The sequence below is a fragment of the Lycorma delicatula genome, chromosome 3 (genome assembly GCF_047948215.1).
Source record: "Lycorma delicatula isolate Av1 chromosome 3, ASM4794821v1, whole genome shotgun sequence".
Taxonomy (NCBI): domain Eukaryota; kingdom Metazoa; phylum Arthropoda; class Insecta; order Hemiptera; family Fulgoridae; genus Lycorma; species Lycorma delicatula.
The window spans coordinates 133,500,672-133,528,374 of NC_134457.1; the positions used below are offsets into that span (position 1 = coordinate 133,500,672).

General features: G+C 31.0%; 1 protein-coding gene across 1 annotated transcript; it reads right to left on the reverse strand.

Moving 5' to 3' along the window:
* Positions 1–19,567: 19,567 nt before the first annotated feature.
* On the reverse strand, positions 19,568–27,238 carry LOC142321209 (epoxide hydrolase 4-like). Its single transcript, XM_075359206.1, has 4 exons — positions 27,210–27,238; positions 26,882–26,994; positions 25,354–25,522; positions 19,568–19,764 (listed from the first exon to the last, which is right to left on the reverse strand). Exons 1-4 carry the CDS (start codon positions 27,236–27,238, stop codon positions 19,581–19,583), a joined length of 495 nt encoding a protein of 164 aa, XP_075215321.1. The 3' UTR covers positions 19,568–19,580.
* Positions 27,239–27,703: the final 465 nt, after the last annotated feature.

Genomic DNA, 27,703 nt, shown 5'->3' on the forward strand with positions numbered 1-27,703 from the left:
GCGTATGCAGGTAGTATCCTGGTAGTATCCACAGTGATTAGTCCAGACAGTCTTAGCGCAAGCCCAGGTAGAGCTCGCCGCCCTACCATGGCGAACCGTTGCTCGTTACAGGGTATTTACACTAGCTGTCGTTACCTCTTCTTCACCACGTGCCTTGTAAAACAAAAACTCGATCGATTTACAAGGCCCTTTCAGAGGTAGGTGCATGTCTAAATCAAACACCAGATACCAAGAAGGAACTCGGCAAAAACGAATAAATCACGAACGCTCCCCGCTTTTCACACAGATGCTGTTAAAGCCTTAGTCAGCTTACCGACTAAGGCTTTTTTTGAATTCTTAAATTCAACATCGGGTAAGGTAACCACTTGACACCGGTTTAAACATCAAAGCAGACTCGAGTCACGGCAACAACTTTGATTATACGCATCAGAAGGACCAAAGTTTAGGATAAGGTTACGACAACATTTTAAAGGTCATAGCAAAACAACAATTTTTTCACAAAAACAAGGCTTAAGTAAACCCTTGCCGTATTTCGGCTATTAAACATTTTTTACCGCTAATTTCAAAAACGGTCACAGTACACCTCAAGTTGTAGAAACTCATATAAAAAAATATATTATTATTTTTCGATGTTTAATGATAAAAAAGTCATTTTATTTAACGTTGCCCATTGTTTATTAACATCATTCTGATGTCTTTCATTTACAACTAAATGAAAGTTGCCATTCATCACGCATAAGAAATAATTGTCAAAAACATCAAATTTTTAATTTGAATAAAATTAAGTTTTTTAATTTGACTTTCACATAATTTTGCATATCACCACGTCAAAGCTTGTTGTCAAATCCATTCTGAGATACCGTCCTAAAATTATTTTACTTCAAATTTACTCGATACGACAAACCCCATCTTCTTACCGTTCCAGCAATATTTTGGTCATCCCTTGCCGTAAGGGTTGGTCATATCTAACATTTTACGAAATGTTTACAGAACTAACGACCACTTTAAACCGATTCGATACTACGCCTATTACGGAAGGAATGATTTTTTTGTCTTCGAACTCGATTTCTTTCACGTCCCGGGTCAACGGTTGGCGATATCAAAAAACTTTGCTTAAATAAGTTTTAGGTCCTTATCCAAAGAATAGTTGGAATTTTAAACGAATTCGATATATTACTTAATATAACGTGCTGCTTGTCAACGGGTGACAAGCCTAAGCGAAAAAATTTTGAACCCTTGTCAGGAATTAAACCTAAGACCGGCTGACCTAGAAGCCACTATATTAATTTTGTGTGAATATTTTTGCTTATTTCAAGCTGTATAATCAATTCTTAAATTATGTTTCCTTCCTCCTGAATCACCTATATATATAATCTCAATTTTACGACCGCTATGTGCATTGTAACGGTAGGTCTGTAATACAATTTAAGCTAATGACAATCAAAAAAGGAATAATTTAATAAAAATAGCAAGAACGGAAGAGAAAATTAAAGACGTAAATCTAAGGTTCAGCTTTTAATTTAATGAATTTATTGCAATGTAAAATTTCTTATACATTTCGAATAAATTCGGCTAGAAAATTTATATAGTCCTTTATTTTAATTTGTACCCTCAATTACACGATTATATACAAAATAAATTCGGGGGGGGGGGTCAAATCACATTATTGTTATTATTATTTTTAGGCCATTAGGATTTATTTATGATTTACTACAGTTGTTTTGTTCGGCGAAAAATAAATGCCTTGCGATACGATAAAATAATTTGAAATTGTAGAAAGAGGTTTTATTTAAATTTTCCTAAGAGTTTTGCATTCTTGACACAATTATATTGAATTGCGTTAAAAATGAAGTAAATTTTCCTCATTAAGTCAATTCTTTGACAAGTATTGCTTCAGAACTGCTCACTTATACGTTAAAATATAAAAATTATCAGATAAATTGTGTACTTCAATTTATATTTAGTTTTCTTTAGAAATAATATTAAAAATTACCTTCCCGTAAGTACATAAGCAAAGAAAACTTATTTTTATTATGCGCTTTTCTTAAACTTCCAACGGTTCAACCGAGTTCTCAAAAATGTGCAACTTTAATTAATTAAACTTATTTCCCGACGTCATACATCGGTGACATTTTACGCAGCGACGTAAGTCGGGTTATTTTATACTAGCATTCCCGTCGTCCTTCGCACGCACTATATGGTTACATAGGGTTAATTGTGTGTCGACCAACAGTTTGTCGTTTTCGAAAAATATGAGGCAAATTGGACTGTAAATACAATTTTCCGAAATATCTCGACCTCGGCGCCACTTAGCGGGCCAAATCAATTCAAAAACTTTTGCGTACAACTCACCAAAATTTCATCGCAATCCAATGAACGGTATAGGAGTGCATATGGGACAATCAAACAAACATTCATTTTATATATGGAATAGTTCTATATATAATGCAAAGGTAATATCTTTAGGATGGTAGTTGAATCGATAAATTGTAACTATCGATCATGATAGATTTCGACTATCGATTCAGAATCAATCGATAACTTGGCTATACAAGCGGATTTTAATGTAACTAGTTTAGATTTACTTCTAAAATTAATGTACGGTAATCATCCGATTTAGTTATAAATTGATATCATTTTTAATAATGAAAACGAATTATCCAGGTCGATAAAATGCTACATGAATATTTTTTTGTTTGCTAAAGAATTAAAACAAATAAAAACAAAAGATTTGCTCGGTTTTAATATTTTACAATATAAAAAAAAAATTGCGTTAAAATTAACACTTACAAACAGATTTTATAATATAAGGAAATGAAATTGATTGTGGGGTTCTCTGGCGCGAGTGGTAGCGTCTCTGTCTTTCGTTCGGAGTTCCTGGCTTCGAATTCCGGTCAGGCATAACATTTTTTACGCGCTGCAAAAATCACATTTCTTATTCATAACCAAAATAAGAGTTTCTGTAGTGAATTTCATCAAGCAAAAAAAATAACATTAGTTCAAATATTATTTCAAACAGCTCGGTTTTGTAGATGAAATAAAAAATTAAATACCTCGTAAACCGTATTTTTTTTCATTTTACTTATTATATAGGCTTTCGACTTAAAATTTCTGGTTACCATAGTTACTATTATTCTATCTTTCGTAATTTGGTATCTTTTTCAGGTTTCTATAAAGCCTGAATAATATAATTATATTTTCACAACTATGAGAGTAACGTACAGTGCGGGGATCCAGGGTATGGTGCCGTCAGGGTAGAAGACAATGGCCAGCGGCGTGCTCTGCGGCCATAAAGTACGTCCCGAGCCCGTGAGTTGGCTCCGGGATTCGTCCGGACTGACCTGAGCCCCGAGGGTTCAAATTCTGACTAGACGGGCCAGCAAATTTAAAATAATTTTATATCGTGTGATCTGTCAGGAAAGTCGATTAAAATTCTATAAGATAAAAAGCTCATTAAAGTTAGAATAATTATATTGAACTATTTTTTGGAATTATAACCGTTTTAAAAAACGGTTACTGTCATTTTGTGGACTTCCCAACCCCGGAGGGGAAGACACCCGCGTTGTTACGCTTCCGGTTGCCACACCCCCGCCCCATTCTTAGCCCTGATGGGTTTTAACGGGAGCATTTTTTGGACAGTATAGTTGTGACGATTTATACAATCGGTATGTAATTTTGAACCCGACCCGATTTACGTGCGGGAAAAAGGAAAAGAGAAATTAGGGGAAAAGGGAAATAGAGAAAAATTATAAAGTGAAATTTTGTAAAGTTCTGTAACGTTCATTTTGTTAATGTTTTATCAAACTTTCAATCGTTTTCATTTAATATACTCAAATCTAGCAACAGCGAAGCATTGCTGGGTATATTAAAAAAATATTCAATCAAACATTTACTATACAAAGTAACGAAATAGTGAAGTTTTTATTTCATTTCCTTAATTAACCACAATTTTCAACAAACGTTTTTTTTGTGTTTTAATAAAAGATTTCTCATCGATGCTTTTCTGATAATGCATTATTATTGCAAAGTCTTCTTCCTGTGTTAATTTGGAGTTGTCCAATTCTTCGATCCTAAATCCATCGAGAGATCTAATTCGGCTAAGCCTGACATTTGCTTGACATTCAACAAAGAGATTTGGACCCCGATAAACAATTACGTAATGTACAGTCCTTCTTTCTTTTTCCAGTTTAGCTTCCGGAAATTACCTTTCAAATAATACTTCAGAGGATGACATGTATGAATGTAAATTAAGTAAAGTCTTGTACAGTCTCAGGTCGACCGTTCCTGAGATGTGTGGTTAATTGAAACCCAACCGCCGAAGAACACCGATATCCACGATCTAGTATTTCGAGTCCGTGTAAAAGTAACTGACTTTACTTAGGACTTGAACGCTTGAACTCTCGACTTCCAAATCAGCTGATTTGGGAAGACGCGTTCAACACTAGACCGACCCGGTGGGTTAATCGACAGTTCTGCCTTGTATTTCATGGACGGTTGATTCCCATGATAAAATTAATGGCAGCATTCGACGTTCAGTAGTTCCGTAGGAGTACGGGACAGGAAATTCAAGGGTTTTGGTTGTATTACATGAGAGCCGTCTCTGCCAAAGTCTGTTCTTACTGAAATGTACTATTTCAGTATACATATATATATATATATATATATATATATATATATATATATATATATATATACATACTCGTAATAATGATCCGTTTTGCGAAGTGCTGTTTTAACGAACTTCATTATTCAGTTAACAGAACTAGAAATCAGTCACGGTTGCTTACAATAACGTGTAGCCACAGCGCACATAGCTAGCAGGTCAAACCCACCGGGTTGGTCTAGTGGTTAACGCGTCTTCCCAAATCAGCTGATTTGGAAGTCGAGAGTTACAGCGTTCAAGTCCTAGTAAAGCCAGTTATTTTACACGGATTTGAATACTAGATCGTGGATACCGGTGTTCTTTGGTGGTTGGGTTTCAATTAACCACACATCTCAGAAACTGTCGTACTGAGAATGTACAAGACTACACTTCATTTACACTCATACATATCATCCTCATTCATCCTCTGAAGAATTATCTAAACGGTAGTTACCGGAGGCTAAACAGGAAAAAGAAAAAAAAAGAAAGCTAGCAGGTCAATGACGTTTTTACGAAACTTCCCTGGTGAAGGAATCATTTTGAGGAGTTTGTGCCCTACATGATCATCCAGTCTGACTTCCCCTGATTACTTTCTACGGGGGGCAGTGAAACAAGCATCGCATCGCAACAGATCACGCACGATTGATGAAATAAAACCGCAATAACGGCATACGTACGAAACATTCCAGTATATCAGCAGGGTAAAGTATTTGAAAATATATCCAAACGTGTTGGAGGAGTTCATTTTAAACGCCTTTTATAAACAGTTCCCGTTTTGTTATAAGCTGTCCATTTATATGAAATAATGAAATAAAATTACAAAGAATGTTTCGTCATTACGCTTCCGTGATTCCAGCATACAGAAACTTTCCGAACGCACTGAATAAACCGATCAGAGAACGGGTAAATATGCAACTGCCCCAGCATTTGTGTGGATGGATCAAGGGAAACCGCAGTAAACCTTGATCAGAGCAGCTTCACAAAATACAAGATTAATTATAAAATACACACGTGAAATAATATTACGGTAAAAACATGAAGATACTAAATATAAAAAATCTGTCGTGTACACCGTATGACGACGTCCTTATGCGCCTATTAAATTATATATAAACATTTTTTGCTGCATTTCATTTGAAAGTGAGATACGATTCTCCAATCTTTAATAAAGTGGACAGTCGCACAATTGCATTGCGGTGGACACCACATGGCTTCACGTTTTTTGTGGTGTCCGATGGCAATTTTATATTAGTTTATTTATCAATTTTGTTTCAAGTCGATCAAGTAGTTATGTGGTGTAATTGAGAACGTATCGGATCCGTAACCACGCACACGTCGATTTGAATCCGACTTCAAACAGATATATATATTTTTAACTTTTTTATTTCTTTGACGAAGTAAAGGAAATATTATGATAACGAAAAATTTCGGTTTCTAGATTTCAACAGAAATATAAATTCTATGACGTTCCCTGAATCCATTTTGACTAGTTTCGGCGTGACGAGTGTACGTATTTACGTATCTCGATTAACTCAAAATCGACTTGACCAAAAATTTCCAAAAAATTAGATTTTGGACTTTTTCTTAACTGCAGTAATAAGTTCTCATCGAGAGATTTTCAAGGATATATCAAAAGCGGTACTTATTTTCATCGGTTCCCGAGTTATAGCCAAATAAATATTTAATTAATGAAATATTTGGATTTTATAAGGAGAAGGCACATCGGTTCGAATCAGACTTCATCTCCTTTTTATTTTAATTTAACTTTTAACTTTTTTTAAATTTAAATATATTGATTTATTGATAATTATTAACCTCTCAATTTAAAAACGTTTTTACGATGAATAATTAAATAAAAAATATAAGAAGTTTTGAATAAAATGAACTTTTATGTACTTTTAAAGACGTGTAAATGTAATTTAATAGGCGTACAAGGAAGTCATATGATGTCCACATCAGATTTTTGAAAATGGATTAGTATTATATTATCCCGTTACTATTTGGGATCTCACATCCTAGGGCCAAAAAAAATAATTATATTACTTTCTTAAGACAGTAGGACTAGTAAAATTTGTTAATAGTAAAATGTTACTAACACTAAGTGACGTTTCAATAGGTGACACTTCACTTAGTATTAATTACATGGAGTCATTTGGGTTCTCATCGCAGTAAGTCAAGCCGTTAATGTAAATTTTATGGAAAATACATATATACATATATATACTTATTACTACTCAGAGATATTTAAATTTTTATACTCTTTTAATTTCCTGAATCTCGAGTTTCTAATGTTTGTAATTTATTTATTTAGTTTTTTTTTTTAATTTACTGCGTGCGTGAGGAAAGCTCTACCAGCCACCGTATGCCCGTATATATAGTAGAGTCGGGCTTTCACCGACTATAACCCCTCCCCAAAAACACCATTAAGGCATAACAGCATGGTATAGTTTATAACCGAATTTCAAAGCAAATTTTGAACCCGATCTTGAATTACTTTTTTCATGAAGTCACAGTGGCTTTGACGATGAGCCATTGCACATATTTTTTTTAAACAAATATCAAAAGTATTGGATTATTAAAAATACGGGCGCCACGCTTCTGAATGTAATTTCTGCAATTATCATTAAGAATTTGAAAGAAATTACAGTCGGGTAGAACAATATATATGTATTAAAAAGATCTAAATATTCAAAAACCAAAGTAAGTAAAATTTCAAACGTTTTTAAATGTATTGTAGTTCAAAAACTTTTAGTAAACTTACGATCAAGCGGTAAAAAATGTATCTATTTAATAAATATATTTTTTATCGCTAACCAAAGTTTCGATCATTTTTAAATATTCATTTACCTGCTTTATCGTTACCGGTATACGAGTAAGAAAAGAATGAAGTTTATCTTAGAAATTTAAAAATATTTCAGTAGGTTTGTTTGTTGATAGGCAATTTAATTAAAAATGTAATAATACATTTATTTTTATTTTAGAAACATTTACACGTTATTAAGTAAAACTTAATGATTTTAATTTGCGTGAATATTTTAATAAAAACACCGGCTAGTCTGCTCAATTTAATATTTAACTTTTAACATTTATTGTCGGTTATTATTCAAAATAAAAAAAAGGCTGTTGCCGTAGTTATTGTAATATATAAATAACTCATCGATTATATTTTATCCAAATGCGTGTTTTATTACTTAATTTAAAAAAAAAAACTTTAAAATTTTGGAATTAATAATAAGTGTTACAAATAAACGAGTTTATTTAATAGAGTTCAAAAAATCCAATGAGGTCAATGATTTCAAAAAGGATTCAAGGAAAAAGGTGTTGGAATTGAGACTGTAGAGCAAGGGAACCCTCAGTATCTCGAGATTTCGCCTAATTAACGTCATATTTTTCTTAGGCGCATTTATTAACAATTGAAAAACAACAATGTTCGTAACAAAACATATTTTGCAAAATTGCACAGCCACCCCAAATAAAATGCTCTAATAAGTCAAATAAAGCCAGTCCAAAAAGTCCTTTATACAGTTGCCGACTAGCAATTTTGACTATACAGCAAAATTGGTAGTAAGGCGGATAAAAAGGTAAATACACTGTATTAAATAAAATTCATTATAAATTCTATAATGTATTTTTTCAAGTAACTGTTATATACGTTTAATATTTTCATAATTCACCTATCGACACTATTTTTAAATTGCTGGATATTTAAGAGACATAATTGCAAATGCAAGAACGCAATAATTATTAATAACAACGCTGCGCGTTTATGATATTGAGATAATTCTCATTACAAATTATACTCAGTTTTGGAATTACACATATTTTTGTGCTGTTTATTGAAATTAATACTTTAAATAATTAAAATATTGTTAGTTATTAAATGTTTTTTTTTCTTTTTTTTTCTATTAATACCTTAAACTCGCATAAATTTTTTAGACTAATCTTATGAGAAAATCAGTATTTTTAGTGTAATTAACAAAAGAATATTTATTTTCAGGATCTTCTAAAAATTGCAAGCAATAAATTATAAATTACATTAACAACTGTAAATAGTTTATAATTCACTATAAATACACCATTAAAACATTTTAAATTGTTGAAAACTAAGTTTTTTTGTCATTAGGGTGGTTTCTAAGGGTTGCAATGTTATAACACATCATAAATTATGTTTCAGAATATGTAACAATGTTTATTCTACACGTTTAAATAATTTTGAGGTATAAAACACAGCTATATTTTTAACAAATTTTTTCATAAGGGTTGTCTCTGAGCACAGTGCCACCGGGAATGACAGCCTTTGAGTTCAGTCTCCAACACACCCCAGGCACACGACTACAAACCATTGAAGCATAGGTGCTCATAGGCCTTTCCTGACGTCCGCCTTGGAGTACAAGTCCTTATTCCAGTGAGAGCCGGCCACCTCAGCAAGATCTTCAATGTCACCAGACTCAAGAACTCGTTCAATAGCATCATGGGTAATCTTGGACATCTGAGTCTCCTTATCACACCCGTCGCTTTTGCTATTAGTCAGTTCCAAACTGAGGTCAACAAAGTCCTGCGTCAAATACCACACATTCCTAATGAGTCTATATAAATTCTTGCCTGTAAACTGACCATCTGTGAATGACGAAAGAAGTTCATCAGTTGCATCTAGCAAATCCAGACCGTCTTTCTCAAGCTGCATCTTGCCATCAGCTGTAGCACCAGTCCTTTCCATTTTTTAATCTGAGAACTACTCATTTTAACCGGTGTGATAGGCTGCCCCACTCGCTCTGCATCGCAGCATGACTCTTGATCAGTCATGCAAGATTCATCAATAGCTCATTAACAAGTGGCAGCCAATGGCTCCATTCTCCTCAAAATCAACATAGGAAGGGTTCGTAGGTTCAGCCACGCCTGAATCCATTTCTGACATTCCTGAGAAGACAACCCCGTAGCCTCAAGCATGCCCTTGTCAGTGGTGGCAGGATTTCTATCCAAACCACTAGCTTTAACCTTTCTTGTGAGAGCACTGCTTGTTCTTGTTTTTCAAGACAGGGCACCAGATTTCTTGGTTACTGTATCGTTATTCGGATCAAACATATTAACAAAATATTATGCCAAATGCTCTGAAAAGATCAAACACAATACAAAGTTACAAAGCAAACAAAAAATGTAAACAAATAAATGAACAGCTGACACTGTTATTAAACGTGTCTTAGCAACTGTAGGCTAGAGTTACACACAAAATAATGCAAGAAATTCAAATATAACGTAAATCACAGATAAACCCACAAAAATAGGTGTCAAAAATACAAACTGGATAATTTGTGGACGTGACACAGTACAGAACACAGTTAAAAAAAAAACCAAAGAAACAGCAAAAATAACACAAAATAAGTAAAAATAAACTCACTTATACAATAATTGAGAGCAAACACGGTTATATGAGAGAACCTTTCAGGACCTGAAAAATCCATCCCTTCTTTCTTTTTTCCTGTTTAGCCACCGGTAATTAGCTTTCAGATAATACTTCAGAGGGTGAATGAGGATGATATATATGAGTGTAAATGAAGTGCAGTCTTGTACAGTCTCAGTTCGACCATTCCTGAGACGTGTGGTTAATTGAAACCCAGCCACTAAAGACCACCGGTATCCACGATTTAGTATTCAAATCCATCCCTGGGTGTCTTAAACATAACCCCACAGTTCATGATGTATCTCAAATTAAATGCTTTTTTCTTATTTCCCGTTCTCCAGAGCCGAACCTACAATTAAGTATAACTCAGCCTCGGTCTTAATTCTGCCTTGCCTGGGGAACCCCAGAAGGAAGTTTCCCACCAGGATTATGGTCTTGAAATGCTTTTGCCTCAAATAAGGAATACCCAGAGATAGTACTCCCCACCAGGACTATGGTTTTAACTCCCCCCAAAGATGTCGGGTCCGATGTTATTTGAGCTTCCTACTTTTGAGTTCTGAGCTGTTCTTTGGACCTGACATTACCAAGGTATGCCAGCCCTTTCAGCTGGGGCTGCTATTTAAAAACCAATCCCCCTTCTCAGTATTTTTAGCCCATATGACAGACTTCGAGTAACTGCTGAATGCATTCCAAAGAGCTGGAGTAGTTGCTATGTATGACAGGATAGTCATATGAACTGAAAAAAAATCTAATATGAATGCACAGATTTTTCTATTGAAATATTAATCAGGTGTGTTTCTTAGATATCATATACAGTCATTTCCCATCTGTATATAAAACAATAGATAAATTTTGTTTGATTTTACTGAAAATAAGTGGTTTAAGAGGGGGAAAACACATTGATTATATAACAGTTTCACCATAGTGAGACACTTTTATCATAAGAAATACACAGGTATAAAAATAATCAAATAAAGTTATTTTTTTGGACATCTTAATAAATTTATTTAATATAATGTTTTAAAAATTATGTTTTAAATCATTTAGATCATAACTGCCAAAAAAAATAATCACTTGAACTGTCAACTGATATCAGAGTATATAATAAACTATTAAACCAGACAATTATATAGATACAAAAATGAATGACAGCATTACGGGATTTTAAAATGGTTTATTAAATAAATTTAGTTTGATTACAAAAAAATATTTCAGATATTTTCACAATAAGTAAAATATGGAGTTATTTTTTTTTTTTAATTTAACCTTAAGAAAATTTAATAACCTGTAATTAAAAATCTTAGACTTAATATTTTTACTTTCCTGGCATCATAACTTAAGGGCTATGTTGCAAGAACTTTTGACTGGATAAACCGACTTCGATGAAATTTTGTACAGAGACTCATGTATATGGGGCAATTTGTTGTTAAATTTTGGGGTCAATATCTCCTGGGGATGGGGTAGATAATTTTTTGTGGCCAATTTTCTCAAAATTTTGCAAACATAACCCACTTTATATTAAGCTTAGTACATGCATGCATACTTTCTTATTTTTTTAAATAATTTTCCCCCAAATTCCATCATCCCCAAAAATTGAAACTTTTTTAAAATTTTCTTTAAACATATAATGATAATTTTACTATAAACTTAAAAAAGAAATCTTAGGTAACTTTTTCATGTATCATTATGTTTCCACTACATAAGAATAAATACCTGATGCCAGGAAAGCACTACATTTTTGTTATCAGCTTTTTTAACCTTTGTATTATGTTTTTATTTGAGAGTTTATCTCTGATAAATATGTGTCAGAAGGAGAAAAATGGTTCACTTAAAGAGAGAAAAGTTCATTGATGCACCTTTATTTGATATTTGTACTCATACAGGATGTAAATATTTATATCAGCAATGTTAAATAGCAGTTGCCGTAAAAAATTAACAATAATGCACGGTAAGGAGTACTACTGAACTACATACCTGTTCCTTACCCCCATAAAATAAAATAATTACCCCCCATAATAAATAGTGATATTTTGAAATAAGAAATAGCAAGTGAGGTTTTCTTAAATTAAAATGGTATGAAAATCCCTGGAAATGATTTTGCATTGGAACTTATAATTATGGATGGAGGTTAAGTATTATTAAATTTTAAACACAGAAATGACTTCCAATATCACAAAAATAACTTATCGCTTTTGTATTCAGTTATTTTCATATTACATAATTTACCAAAAAAATGATTTCTTTATTTCTATATCATTGTTAAATAATTACTAATCTTCCACCTCGGTTAATGACTTTAGTTAACAAGAAGAATATCATAATAATAATATTGTTTTTTTTATTTTAGATATTAATTTTAACTGTTGTAAACTAAAAAATAATACATTTTTATTAGTTTTCAAGTAATTTATTGCTAACTAATATTATATATTGTATCTGACATAAAGTATGAGTTACGTTAAATTTTTGTACTCTTAAAATTTCTAATTCTAGTCAGATTATTGTAATTGTTAATTTATACCTTTATAATATTGTAATAACGTTGAAAAAAAAAAAAAAAAGTAGAATATATGTTAATCTATAATTAATAACTACATTTTTTTTTTACTGATAAGTTAATTATGATTTTATATGAATAAAATAATATTTTAATAATTCCCAAGCTTCCAAAGTTAATTAATTCCAAAGTTATATCTTAAAAATTAGATTCGGTTCATAGTTTTTGAGACAAGAGTTTAAAGAGTGATGTACACACCACTCACTCAACAAGCAGATAATAAAAAAACAAATTCTAACAAAGATAAAATGATGGCTACCATGTTTGGGATCGAAAAGAAATTTTGTTGGCAGAATTTATGAACCTGGATTGATAATACTCATTGACAGTTTTTGTGAAATGTTGAATAGCTTAGGAGAACGATACAGAATATGGCAAGGGATTAGTTTTTTTTTTATGACAATGCATAGCCTCACATCGTTAGCATTAATGGTATGCTAAACAAGTTAATAGTGGCAGATTTTTTGCTATCCCACTTACAGCTCTGATTTGGCACCATCTGATTTTCATATGTTCTAAGAATTGAGGAATTGATAAGCTACATAACACTTAAAAAACAATGATGAACTCTTGTATAAAGACAAAGGTAGGTACTTGGTGGCACTGTACTTTGAGCAGGGAATAGACAAGCTGAGGTCATAGTATGACAGTTTGCTCCCAAATTCAATGTCAAGAAGTAACATAATTATCAATGTAACTTTTGTATATACAAAATTTTTTTCAAATTATTTAGTTTATTTGTATTACTCGACTGGAGGTTTATTTACTATAAATAAATTTACTATATGTAGGTAGGTTCCCTTTAGGAAACTCAGGCAAAAGCTGATGTAATTACTAAGGAAGTTTAGAATTAAACTTGAATTACTAGAATTACTAGAAACTAGAATTAAACTCTACAAAAGTTGCCAAATTTTGTAGGTCATCTGTTCTGATTAAGGCTGCTTTTTGAAACATTTTTTGTTAAAATGCGCTACGTAATCCCATGATAGTCATTAAGATGATTGTTGTTAGGAAGTGGTCGTTTATCGTTTGAATATACCAGATTAAGGCATGGATTCTTCATATCATCTCATGTTATGTTCAGAATGCCCTTCGGATTATTGTTATTGTGTGTCATATTCTTGACTGTGCACGTTATATGACTTGTGTCATTAAAACTATTGATATTTTGGCAAAATTTATTTAATTTCCTAAAATCTATTTCTCTAATGCTCAAGCTCTTTACATCACTCTCTCTTCCCCTCCCCCCTCACGCCACCCAATCCACATTTGGGAATGTAAATAAACTGGTTTTATCAACAAAGAAAGAGTTTCTTAAGACACCAGCTTGCAATACGGTCTATAAAAAAAAAAACTGCGAAATGTGCCTTTACCTTTCGAACCAGTAGTTAACTCGGGAAACATGGATTGAAGCTGTAGTGTTTTACAATGAACATTTCAAGGCCATCAAAGGTGTAGTAAACGACTTTGTTGGTGCAGAGGCTTTGACAGTTGTCAGTTCAAGGAAGCATTTAACTATTCTAGTATAAAAAAAACATAGCTGTGATTAGCACTCATTTTTTCCACATACCTGCTAGTATTAAAAAACTTGAAACGCAAGTTTGGCGTTGACTGAATTTATTCAATTAATGAATAAAATCTGCAAAATGAACTCCACATTGCCAGAGGTATTCCCTTGTAAACGTTTCCTTGGTTTTCCTTGTAAACACAAAGATTTTGAACCTTTGTGTCAAATTGATAGTTTTATTAATGGGACGGGTGAACTTTTGCTAGAAACAATAAGTGCTAACATAGCACCTAAATTCAAATACTGCCCAGTTACCTCAGTGGATGTGGAATGATTCTTTTCCATTTATAAAAATATTTTGAAGTGATCGAAGGCACAATGTTACTACTGAACATTTGGAACAGTAACTGGTTGTTTACATTTACAAAAGTAACAAAATGTTAAATAATTTTTAATTATCAAATTTATCGATATGTTATTCAACTACTTTTTAACTGTATGCTGATTTTGAAATAAAAATTACTATTTTTTTATTTAGTTGCATGTTTTGACACTTTTCATGCATATTTTAAGCATATTTCAAGCTTTATATGTTACATATAATCCGGTCTCTAATGATTAGGCTGCTTTAATATGTTTTAATAGATCAAAGTATAACATGGTAATATGGTTTTTTAAACATATTTAATTTTTATTTAGCCTTGCCTTCAAAATTGTCTTTCTCAACGCAGCAGTGTATTTCAATTTTTTGAAATCATGATGAAATAGACTGATAAAATGATGATTTGGGAGTTATTTGCAACCCACAAAAATTTTGGAATTTGCTTAATCCAATACACAAACTCTGTAATGTCAAACAAACTCTTTCATTTTGATTTAGTTAATTATAATAATTTTTCAAGTAATTGTTTTTCTACAATTTCACAAACTGTACGCCAAAGAAAGCTTTTTTTATCTAGCGCCAGGCTATACAAAAAAAAACAACATAATTATGTACATCATCAAAATAATGTCATAATAGGAAGTATGAATCAAAATGTCAAAGAACTAATAAGTTTTTGCTAGTAATTATAATCAGAGAATATAATTAGTTACTAGGTCTAATTTATAATCCAACCAGGCCGGTCTAGTGGTTAACTTGTCATCGCAAATCAGCTGGTTTTGAAGTCGAGAGTTCTAAGTTCAAATCCTAGTAAAGGCAGTTTTTCTTTTATATGGATTTGAATACTAGATCGTGGATAATGGTGATTTTTTTGTTGGTTGGATTTCAAGTAACCACACATCTCACTGAAGAAGAGCCTAGTGTATATGAAATAATACAAGATCATATATACTGATTTAATAATGTTTTATTGTGACAAAAAGAATATAAATTATGTTATAATATTATAATATTTTATCGTAACTAAAAAGCGATTTAACCTAATGATTTAAATATAAAATTGTAATTTATATTATAAATATTTAAATAAGTACTTAATCATATATTTTAATTAAAAACAAATAAATATACAACAATTAAAAGGTTACATTTCTTTAAAAGTATAGTAATAAAATAACAAACACTTTCTTAATTCTTTATTTTATAAGTATACCATGTAGTAAAAAATAAATTAACCTATTGTAACTTTGGAAGTTTATAAAAAATTTCTTTTTATTAATTGACTGCATTACATTTTTCTTTTTGTTATTAACATTTCTTAATTTTTTAAGTTTATAATTTTATTTAAAACTTTTGCTATTTGCAATCAAAAATAAAGTAAACATTTGTTCAGAGTTAAATGAAGATTAGAAGATAATCTATGTAGCTAGAAACCATAATTCAAGTTCATCAATATTGTTCAGCCTGTTAGAAGGAGAGTACAAGGAACACAAAGACAAAATTAATATGATAATGCAGTACCATTATATAATCTTCTACCATTAATAATCTTTGGCTAACAACTGATACACAATTGTGTAATATTGGGATTGAGGAAAATATTTCTTTGTATTTTCCCAGTAGGATGGCTTTAGGGTCGTATAACTTTGGTAATATTAATCATATTTGTTAACACTTACGTGCTTTTGAAAGGTGACATCTCTGAGTATTTTTAGTAAGTTTATGAGTATTGGAAAGTGTCCAACTGGAATTCATCACCTCCCACTCAAATGACATTGAGAAATTATAGAATGTATGTCAGCCCCATTAGTTCAACAATTATGCTGGTACAAATATATGTCTCCGTTATACATGTGAGACCGTCAAGTGTCAAAATAAATAGATTTTTTTGACAAGTCAATTAAGATTCAAAACAAAACCTTAGAGAAATATTTATCAATTGATTTCTATCTCCTATATTAGCAAATCCCATCTCATTTGTTTAGTTATCAAAAACCATTCTGTATAATAAATTTTCTGTTTAAGTTTATGAATAAAGTTTTCTTTCCCAAAAGTAAGCGCACTACATAAAGAAAGGCTTTTGGGTGTTCTAATGGTATGAATGGGGGATGATGAAGTATAATTGATTGGGTTATTTTTTATACATTATTTATTAGTACTTTACACATTATTTGTTCCAAACTTTTTTATGGCTGTGATATATGAAAACTAGAGTCAGAATTATGAGAGTAATAGTGTTCACTACACTGTTAGTCCTTGATGTAAATGAAGTGAAGATTTCAATTATAGACTTATAGGGTTGAACATCACCAGCGTTTCAAAAAGCTTGAAATGCTGGTATGCAACAGTATATAAACTTATTAAAAAAGGCAACGGGAAATCGCTTTGCAGGTAACCATGCACTAGTAAACCTAAAATTAGAGTTTGATATCTTGAGTGTGGCATGTCAGTTTTGTGACTGATTTTATCACATGTCAGATTACCTACAACCATTACACATGATTATGACACCTACCACACATTTTTAAACTGTTACTATCATTTAGGATATATTTTAGTTATCTATGGAATGAATTATTTTGTCTATTTATTGTTCTTTTAATGACCATCAAGAAAAACAAAAGTAAGTCAAAAGTCACTAGATAAAACAACAAAATGAGCTGACTTTTACTGTAATGAAGGTGAAGTCTTCATTAAAAAATTGAGAAGTGAATGGAGCATAATCTACAGCAGAAACTCCACAGTAGGGAAAGCTTAAAATATGTGAGTAAAAAAACACTTTTAGATAATTCTGATAAATGTATAAAGAAATATTGTCTTGTTTTTTAGTAAAAAAAATGTTACGCCTCCTATTCAAAAAACTTTAACTAATTGTTAAAATAAAGAAACAGTTAAAAATTGGAAATGGAGTTATTTACTCTTTGAGTTCAAGTTATTTAATTGAAAGACCTCAGTATCAGCTGTTTTTGGGTGTATTTTTTTTTCTAAAAACTGATAATTTACTTAAAAGGATAATTCTCAAATAGAATTTAATTTTGAAACTTCTTTTTTGAATTCAGATAATACAAAGTACAGCTGTAAATAAGATATTAAATACATTTTTTGAAAAATTAAAAAAGAATTGAAAATAATTTAGTAATATTTTGTAATTCCTTGTAGAAAGTAACCCTATCATCATCTATACCAAGTTCAGATTTCTTATCACTTTATTCTTTCTTTAATTTACCCAAAATCACATTATCACAATAGCAATATTTTCCGTTACTTTTCACTAAAGTTTGAGCGTATATACTATCTATTGTTAATCATGTGCTCTACAACTAGTATTGAATAATATGTAAAAACTTTCAGAGGTGTAATGTTATGACCGAATTGATTACAAACCAAATACATGCGTCTCAAATAATTGTTTATCAAAATACTGTTAGTCTAACATTATGACCACACAAGTTGTTAATTTAAATATTAAAAAGTGTAAAATTTAAATATGAAATATAAAAATAAGTTAACTGAAAAATTAAAAATAAAAAACTGAAAAGTTAACTGAATTGTTACACGACATTACAATATTACATTCTTTGGTTTTTTGGTTTTGTCTGTCCTCAGTAATAGTAATAATGGCAATAAACAGGAATCAGATAATGAGTTACCTTGCCTATTTTAAAATACAATTAAAAAATAATTTGCTTCATTAACTGCAATTAATTATTTTTAGTAAGACATGCATTATGTATATTGTTTTATAATCAATACTCATATGTCAGAACTGAATCAACTTTCTAAATGTACAATATAAAAAATAAGATTTGTAATGCTGATATTTTTAATAAGAACATAAGAACATCTTTTATTCATGCCAGATCATAAACCATATTCCTCCCATGCAAACAAAGCTTAGTCCAATACAGTATTCAGTATTCAATTGTGACAAAGTTTAACAAGTATGAGTGGCATCTGAAATGAAATGCACACTGGAATGTATCAGAAGAACAAAATTTCATATAAAGTGACACAGGTGTTGCCATCTTTTAGTTTCATTCCCCTGCTAACATTACAAAACTTGTTTACTTATGTCCTCATATTCTGTCAGTCACCATTATTATAGAATCAAGTATACCTGCTATGTTAATGCATCCTAATATATAGAGAATGAATTTTTAATGGCAGAAAAAATGAACGTTAGTGACATTCATTGTCATCTAAAATGTTATTTACATTGATGAAACTGTTGACTGAAGTCTTTCAGCAGGCGAATAGTAGAATTTTGTACATTAAAAGCTGATAAAGCGAATATGGAGGATGAACCTCACCATGGTCCATTAGTTTTTATGACTGATGAGAAACACCAAAAAAAGGTGAATAAATGAATTTAAAATGATGCAAACTCATAGAAAGGAACAAACAACAAAAGGAATGTTAAGAACCGTTTCTGAAAAATATCATGACTTCCTTTTCAATATTGTAATGGGAAATGAAACTTGGGTACATCTTTATAACCCAGAAGAAAAACAGCAGAGCATATGGAATACTGGCATTCTGGTTCACCACAATAAAACAATTCAAAACACAATCCTCTGCAATAAAATTTTGTAAATTCTGAACATGTGTATGTGACTTACTTACTGTTACTATTTGGAAACCAGTTTGAAAGTAAATTCCCTTCAATAGATTATGACATTAAGACCCTTTAGGAGACCACAGAAGCAATAATACTACAATACAACACTGCTTGGTCAAACACAACACACTCAACAGTCAAGATTCTTGTGAAGCTAAAATTTGAACCTATTCCTTTCTATCCATACTCAGCAGATTTCTTTCCTCATGATCTTTCTTATTTCTGCAATTAAAGAGAAATATTATTCATTTCATCATCGAAGATGAGTCATGGATCAAGGAAAGACTTCCAGCATTCTTCATTGACAAAATGAGCAAACTAGTTCACCATTGGGAGAAATGTGTAGTTGTAAGTGGTGATTGTTTAGAAAAATAAATGTAAGTTTTTGTAGCAAATGAAATGTGATTTTAAGCCATAATTGTTCCATTTGACTATTTCTTTTTATTTACGAATGTGTGTTACATTTCCGCCATCCCTCATATGAATAATAAAAATAAATTATTACCAGGTTTAGCAAAAGTAAAACGGTAAGCTTCTTTATCCTCTTCATTGTATGGTGACACTTTTTTCTTAGTATAGAATATTACATTTAGAAATCTTAAATCTCTCAACTGTATAAATAACTCTGGCAAATATGGTATTTGAAAGAAAAAAAAGTACCTGTAAACAATAATAAAATTATTTTCATGTAATCTAAATTGCTGTTAAAATAATTTTTTTTATATTTATGTCTTAAAACTTATAGGTTTTATTCTAATTATAATGTAATTTTTTTATTTAGTATAGAATAACTTAACAATTTAAATAGTCTGGTCGATATTCTAAGAATCTTTACAAATTAAACACATTTTTTTTTTTTTGAATGGGAGGATGTATTTATAAAGAAATCTTTACAAATATATAATTTAAAAGTGTAAAATTTTCTTATTTGTTGATTATTTCCTTAAGTGAAGGCATCTGATAAATGATTTTAGGAAAATTTTTAAAACTTTAAGGAAATTAAACTGAAATAACGAGAAAGAAGACTTGAATGTTATCAGTATAAGAAACGGGTAGACCTGGAACAGAGTAAAAGATAAAGGGAATCTTTGATTAAGAAGAAGTATGTCAGGGAAGTTATTCTGAACCCTTTGATTTCTAACTTTATATGTAAAAGAAGTGGCACAGGAATTGAAGGACAAATTTAAGATTGCAATAGTTATCCGAAGACAAAAAAAGCTGTTCAGATTTTCTCATGACTATGTTTTTTGGTAGAAATAAAAAATGAGTCTGAAGAAATACTAGATGGCATTGATTTAATGCTAATAAAGAAATTCAGTATGAAAATAAACAAGAATAATATAAAAGTAATTTAATATGATGATAAGCAACATGATGAATTATATGTTAAGATAAATATAATATATTTATCTTACAATAGAAATTACAATTTTGTTAATCAGTTATTAAAAATAACAAGGATCGAAGTAAAGCAGAAATCAAAAGCGATTTGCATAAACAAGAAAAGCTTTAATGCAGACAAAACTCAAGTCTCTTAACAATTATTTTAAAATATGGAGAACTGGTGGGAAAGATTCTGATGTGGTTTTCACCTTTCTATAGAACATTTCTTAAGGAAGGTTTAGGTATGTGAAAAGAGGAAAATCTTCAACTTTATATATACAGTGTTTCTAAAATGATGGGCTGGCTGTACTTTTTCGGATTCTACTTGTAAAACTAAACAAAAAATATCCTTAGGAAAAATGGCAATTTCTCCTTCGTTCTCCCTGTGTCCACCATTTTATTATTTTTATATTAAAATTTGTATCTCAAGTTCAAATAGTTTAAAGTTCGAATAAATTTTTAAACTAACAAAAAATCATGACTTAAATACCGTCGCAAATTACAAAATGGTGGCCATGTTTATTTTCAATCAGTTATATCTCCATAAATATTACTTTTTTTCAAAATGTATGTTTCTGCTAAAATATTAAGCTTTTTATTTTCAACAAAATGACATTATTTTTTTTTTAGATCGGTTAACAAAGAGCCGAGTTATGGTGGGAAATTAATGTTTTAATTTTGTGTCTGTTTTAGTGTCCTCCACTTTGTGTTCAATTTGATTAAATATTCTTTTTATTTATTGTTAATTCTAGTATTGTAAATTAGTATCAAATTATTTAATATTAAATTTTATTGTGAGAAAATTATTACTTAATTTGATACTAGAGTTAACAATAAATAAAAACAATTCATATTTAATCAAATTGAATGCAAAGTGGAGCTCATGAAAATTACAACATTAATTTAAATACATCAATTTTCGCCATATCTTGACTATTTGTTATCACATTTTAAAACATAAAACTTCATTTTCTTCAAAATAAAAGGCTTTATATTTTACCAAATTTTGATAAAACTAATATTTATGGAGAAATATGGGATTGAAAAATAAACACGGCTGCCATTTTGTAAATTGCAAAGGTATATAAGTCATAATTTTTTGCTAATTTTATAACTATTACCAAGACGTTTACCATATCACTAATGTGTTCCTCTATCCGAACTTGAGATATAAATTTTTATATAAAATAATAAAATGACGGACAGGGAGAGAATGAAGGAGAAACTGCCATTTTTCCTAAGGATATTTTTTGTTTGGTTTTAAAAGCAGTATCTGAAACAGTATAGCCATCCTGCCATTTTAGAAACATTTTGCATATGAGTTTCAAATTTTTACTTTTTAAAATAGGTTCTCTGACTCAAAAGATTAGACAAAATGTATATTCCATAAATTATGTTACAGAATAAGTTAAAAAAACTAATTTGATTCCTTAGCAAAATATTGTATTTGCAGGCTCGGCTAGTGTGCAAGAACAAACTATATTGTACCAACTTTAAGAACTATTTGAAAGAAGATATTTTTCTGTAATAAAGAAAAGAGGCTTTGCACCTGGACGCAGCAGTTAGACGCAATACATCAATGGATTAGAAAGAATTCTTAAAAATGTTATGTATAATATAGTATTTAATGGTTGGAAGACCCTGGTCAATAGGAAAAACAAAAAGAAAAAGACGTGTAATGTGGTGTTACAGGAAGTAGTAATTGAAAATTAGATGGGTTGATAAAGTATGTAATAGAGAGATCTTAAGATGAATGAGAGGAGAGAAGAGAAACTTTGTTAGAATCTTCTAAACATTCAAGTCAGATTGTTAGGGTGTATTTACTACAAAAAGAAAATGCTTATATTCAATATAACATATCTATCTTATTAACAATTTATTGAGAAATATTAAGGTTTACCCCATATTATAAACTTTAAACCTTTTTTCTGTATAATTATAGTTTCAATCTATGCGTATTTCATGAAATTCTGTAACAGTTGCAATAAATCACTCTACAAAGGACTCCATTTTCAAAAAGCATCTTCACAACCTGTTTAAAGGAAATCAATTGATTTCCTTTAAAACTGCTATAATTTCAGAGATAAATGAGATTTCATTTCATAAATGAGTACCGTTTTAATTAAATATAGAACACTACACAGACCTTATATTTTTAGTTCAAATTTTTCATTGTAGGGAATTATGAATCAAATTTTATGCTTTCAAGTTAGTGACTGATTAATACTATACTTAATTATGTTATTAAAAAATTATCACTGAACTAAAACAAGGAAGAGGATCATATCAAATCAGTCAAATGACTGATAACTTAATGATAAATAAATACAATATTTAATAATGTTTTGCTTAAACTCTTTTTAACAAATTTTTAGGCTTATTTTAATCATTTTGTGTCTGGATGACCACTTCTAAATTCACATTTCAGGGAATGGATGGTAGTGTTAAACTTACCATATTAATATCCAATACGATTTTTGCAGGATCTTCAGTTGCTATTGAATTCTATAAATACATTAAAACCTATTCATTTTATAATTTGTCAGTTTGGTTGTGAATATCAACTATTGGATATTAATATGGTAAGTTTAACTTATCTAATTACTGGTGGTTTATATTTGATACGCTAGAATCAAACATCATATGATCCAAGGATCATATGATGCTCACATGATCTGAGGGACCGTCTGCTATTCGCAGTGAGACTTAGAAAAAAGTGGTGTCCTCTGACCTTAGCATGCTGTGTGCAAGGGTTACATCTGGTTAGGAAACAGTACCATCGCTGCAGTAGCATCAATGATGTGGTTGTGGAATACCACAAGCGCATGGTAGATGTACCAGCAAGTACAAGGAAAATATGTTCATGCCATCAAGGAAGCCAAACTCAAATGTTGGCAAGACATGTGCCAAATGTATATAATCAAATGTTGACTACATGCGCGAGATGCAGGGTAGGCAGCCCCTGGCAGCTTGTGAAATCATATTACCGGCCAAAGCCATTGCACATTCTGTCTAGTGTCTGATGTGGGTTTGATGGCCAAGACCACATTTTAATACCTGGGGCAACTTACCAGATTTCTGTTTACATTTCTGTGGATTTCTGTTTCAGATTTACCAGATTTCTGTGGCATTTCTGTTTACTCTATTTCCAGATGCTCTGAAGGGTGAAGCAGAATCGGCGTTAGGGGGGATGGACACCCTTTCCTGACATGCAGGCTGTGGATTCTGTTGATACAGACTGGGTGATTTCTCTAATGGCAATGAGAAATTTACTAGGATTGACCAACTTGACCCAGATTTTTTCACCATCTTTTGCTTGTCATAAGAGAGTCACTTGGTAGATTGTTCTCAAGGTGCCTTACCTGGGGTTGCTTTCTCACTTGTTGGAAGCTGGTTATGTTGAGGGTGCTCTTAAAACCTGGAAGGGATCCTAGTGAGGTCAGCAGTTATCATCCCATCAGCCTCTTGCTGGCTCTCGGTAAGTTGCTGGTACGGCTGGTTGTGGAACGGCTTCAGGGAAGCATCGATATGAATGGAAAGCATTGATATGATCACTTCCTTCCTTGTGTTGGAGTTCTAGCCTCTATGAGTTTTGGAATGTCGCAATGTTCCTGAAGCCCTGCAGGTCGTGGTCTGAGACTATTTATCTATCTGCATGGCTCTGTTCACAAAGACGCATGCCTAGTTGTGGAAAAATTTGTAACCAGGGGAAGCCCACAAGGTTTCATTCTAATCCCCTGCTGTGGAACCTGATTTTTGATGGATTTCTGAGACTGACATTCCCAGAACGGGTCACGGCCCAGGCTTTCACCGATGACTGTCTATTTCAGTTCATGGTAAAAAAAATTAATGACCACAACTGGAAGAAAGAGTGCAGGTGGCCTTGTCAGCTGCAGAAGGCTGAATGGACAATCAAAATTTAAAAAATTTCTGTGCCAAGACAAAGTATATGCTTCTGAAGGGAGCAGACAAATTACCATACAGTCGAAACCCCCACATTAAATATAAAGTCTGTGTAATCAGTCAAGTTAGGGTTCAAAATTACCTAGGTGTTTTGTTTGACAAAATGTTGCTGTTTAGGCACATTTATATATTATAACGAAAATTCATTTTACTTTTTTTTGGACTTGCGAGTAACTGATAAATTTTAACTTTTTACTTATTCAGGAACTGGATAATCTGTAATGAATGAGTCGGTGATGGTTGTCAAATTTATATAGTTCAACTTTTTTTTTTCTTTAATTTATATTGAAATGATAAAAAAAAATACCATATTATTTTTTCAATTACTTAAAAAAATTATATTAAAGCCTAACTCATAAGCCTACCATAATTTCCATTATTCTATTCAAATGTATACTACCTATTATTAGTCTTCCATATCCCTAGTACGGATTCAGTGAGTGTGAAAACCATTATGCACGAGACACTCTGGACTGGAAAGAAAGGATACTGAATGTAGATGAGATGTGAAGAAATTGTCTAACTGAAGCAGAACTGGAAATGAGATTAACAGTGGTATGGATATTAGGGGTTCAAGCTTTCCATTAGGCATCCATCCGATCAAATATTTTATGAAAGTTTGGGTTTCTGGATGGGGCTAAAATACAATATACTAGCATTTTTTTTCACTGTATATGCATGAAAGTTAAAAGTGGTAGTGTGGTATAGAAAATAGTCAAAGTATTTGAAAAATTTCAAATCTGAAGCAGATTAGAATCCAAAATATCAGATGGAATACAGATATATTTCCAAACCATTTTAAAAATATTTTGGAAAAGAAAGGATTGTAGACATGCTTCAATCTAGTTGAATAGCAAATAAAAAAAATTAATTCTAATATATAATTACATCTAGTTATATTACCATGACATCCTTAATTGTGTAAAACTAGTTGAAATAAATTTTCTAAATATAATGGGATGTGGTGCATTCATTATTACATAACTGTCTACCATTTGACTGTAAATCATGACAAAGAACCATGCAATTATGCCACCCCAATCATGAGCTACTATTGTGGCTTTTTCACGTCCTGAAATGATTGAAATACAAAAATATTTAGTATTAGTTTCTAAAAAAAAAAAAACAAAACAAAAAACACACAAATAAAACAATTAAATATTAGATGTCACAGACCATTATATAACAAATTTTTTATGTTCTTGTTTTATTAATAAAGCTCAAAAGGAAAAACTTTGCTTTTATAAAACAGAAAAAAAAGTTTTTCCAAAAAGTAACACAAAATATTTTAATATTGCTTCCTGAAGTTATGTTCATTAATTAATTAAAATAAAATAGAAACCAAAGAATGTAGTTTTATGAAATTGCTAAAAGTAGATGTAAATTACATCTTTATATGTAATCAATGATTTAGAAATCAAAAGCATACTTTCAAACATGTTATAGGTGTTAATTATTACAACCGTAATGGTTGTAGATGACCTAATGTGAGTTACAATTCATTCTGAGAATTACATAAGCATTCTCAAAAATAATAAGCATCCCATGTCGGCCATGTCCCATGTCTTACTAACGAAAGTAAGATAAGAAGTTATTTCCTGTAATCTGCTTCATTAATTAAATGTATGGCTGCATATCAACATGCCAAGTTTTACAGACATTTATATGACATTCAGCTCTATGAACGAAACTTTCTCTGTTCATTGTAGGGACTGGCTATGTAATGAACATCATGATTAAGAGAGAGACTTAGATTGGTGCTTTTTGTATGTCATGTACTTACTTTATAGTGGATGGGCCATATATAAACTTGGTCTCAGCCATCTGACACAATATGTGTCAGAAGATAATAAAGTGTCAGTTGAAAGAAGTCTTTTTTAAGCCTTATTTAAATATTGACTTTTACAAGTCATGAGGTTAAAAGCAGCTACCAACAATTTATTAACCCTGGTCCTGAGTAAGTTCTGGTCCAGAGTATGCTACTCTGATAGCAGATTGTCTTTCTTAATTCCAGCCTGGCAATATTTTAAGTAAAGATATAGCCAAAATTGATAAACTCCAATTTTTGAAGTCAGGCTTTTATTTGAATTTTAATATATTTGTTGTTTTTCATTTGTATAAGGGAGCTTTTACATTCCCTTCTTGATTAGTTCTACTTTATTTATAAATTATTTACAATCTGATTCAAACCTGATACAAAAACCATGAAAGCATCCTGACATTGATTATACATTTTGTTAAGTTACGATAATTTTATATTACTGTTACTGTTCATTAATACTTGTTATTTGTAGGTAATTATGATTTTAGGATCCTATTAGAAGCATCCTACTTTTAAATTCTAGCAGTAAATGTAATATAAGTGCTGTCATGTTACTTAGATATTATAGTAATTAAAAAAAAAATAAATAAATAAAAAATATATATTTACCTAAAGCATTAATAAGATTTTTTACATCTTCAACAAGGTATTTTATCTGATAATACTTTCTTCCAGCTGGTTTCTCAGAATCACCATATCCCCGTAGATCTGGTGCAATTATCCTATGCAGTTAAATTTAATTAAATGTTAATAAAAATACCATTGTGCATTGTTAAATATTTAAAAAAAGGCCTAACGACTTAGTCTAATGGAAAATTAATTTTTCCAAATCAGTTGTTAACAGCTGATTATCAAAGCCGATGGTTCTAAGGTTCAAATCCTAGTAAAGTAAATTGCTTTTATATGGATTTGAATACTAGACAGATTACTGGTGTACTTCGGTGGTTGGAGTTCAATTAACCACATGTCTCAGGAATGGTCGACCTGAGTCTGTACAAGATTTCATCTCATTTACAAATAATACATATCATCCTCATCTCACCGGGCCATGGGGAGGGTTTGCTTATTGTTCACTAGTTGAACAGATATACACATTAGAAAAATAAAAAAAATATTTAAATAGCAATATTAAATTAATCATATTAACAATTTTTTTCTACCTTTACAATTTGTTCTTCATGTTACAGTCACAATAAAGGAAAAACTCTTACAGTAGCTAATGTTCTTTAACTAACTATAATTAAACATTGAGCTGTTTCTAATTGTATCTTTACAATTATTAATGTTGCTCTTAAATAGTAGTATAGCTGTGGTTATTAAATGCTAATAAAACCAACAGCATGTGGTGAATCTGCACCTGACATTGTTTAATTTTGCTAAGATACATGAATCAGTTTATTAAACAAACATGGCTTCAACAACTGACAAAAT

What these genes read in the sequence shown, in the direction of transcription:
- LOC142321209 (XM_075359206.1), bottom strand. Translation starts at nt 27,238, where the DNA reads ATGTGGTTAATTGAACTCCAACCACCGAA. An exon ending in AAATCTTATTAATGCTTTAG is followed by an intron (nt 25,523 to 26,881) that starts GTAAATATATAT and finishes CAATCATTTCAG; the next exon opens with GACGTGAAAAAGCCACAATA. An exon ending in ACACAATTAAGGATGTCATG is followed by an intron (nt 19,765 to 25,353) that starts GTAATATAACTA and finishes TATTGTTTACAG; the next exon opens with GTACTTTTTTTTCTTTCAAA.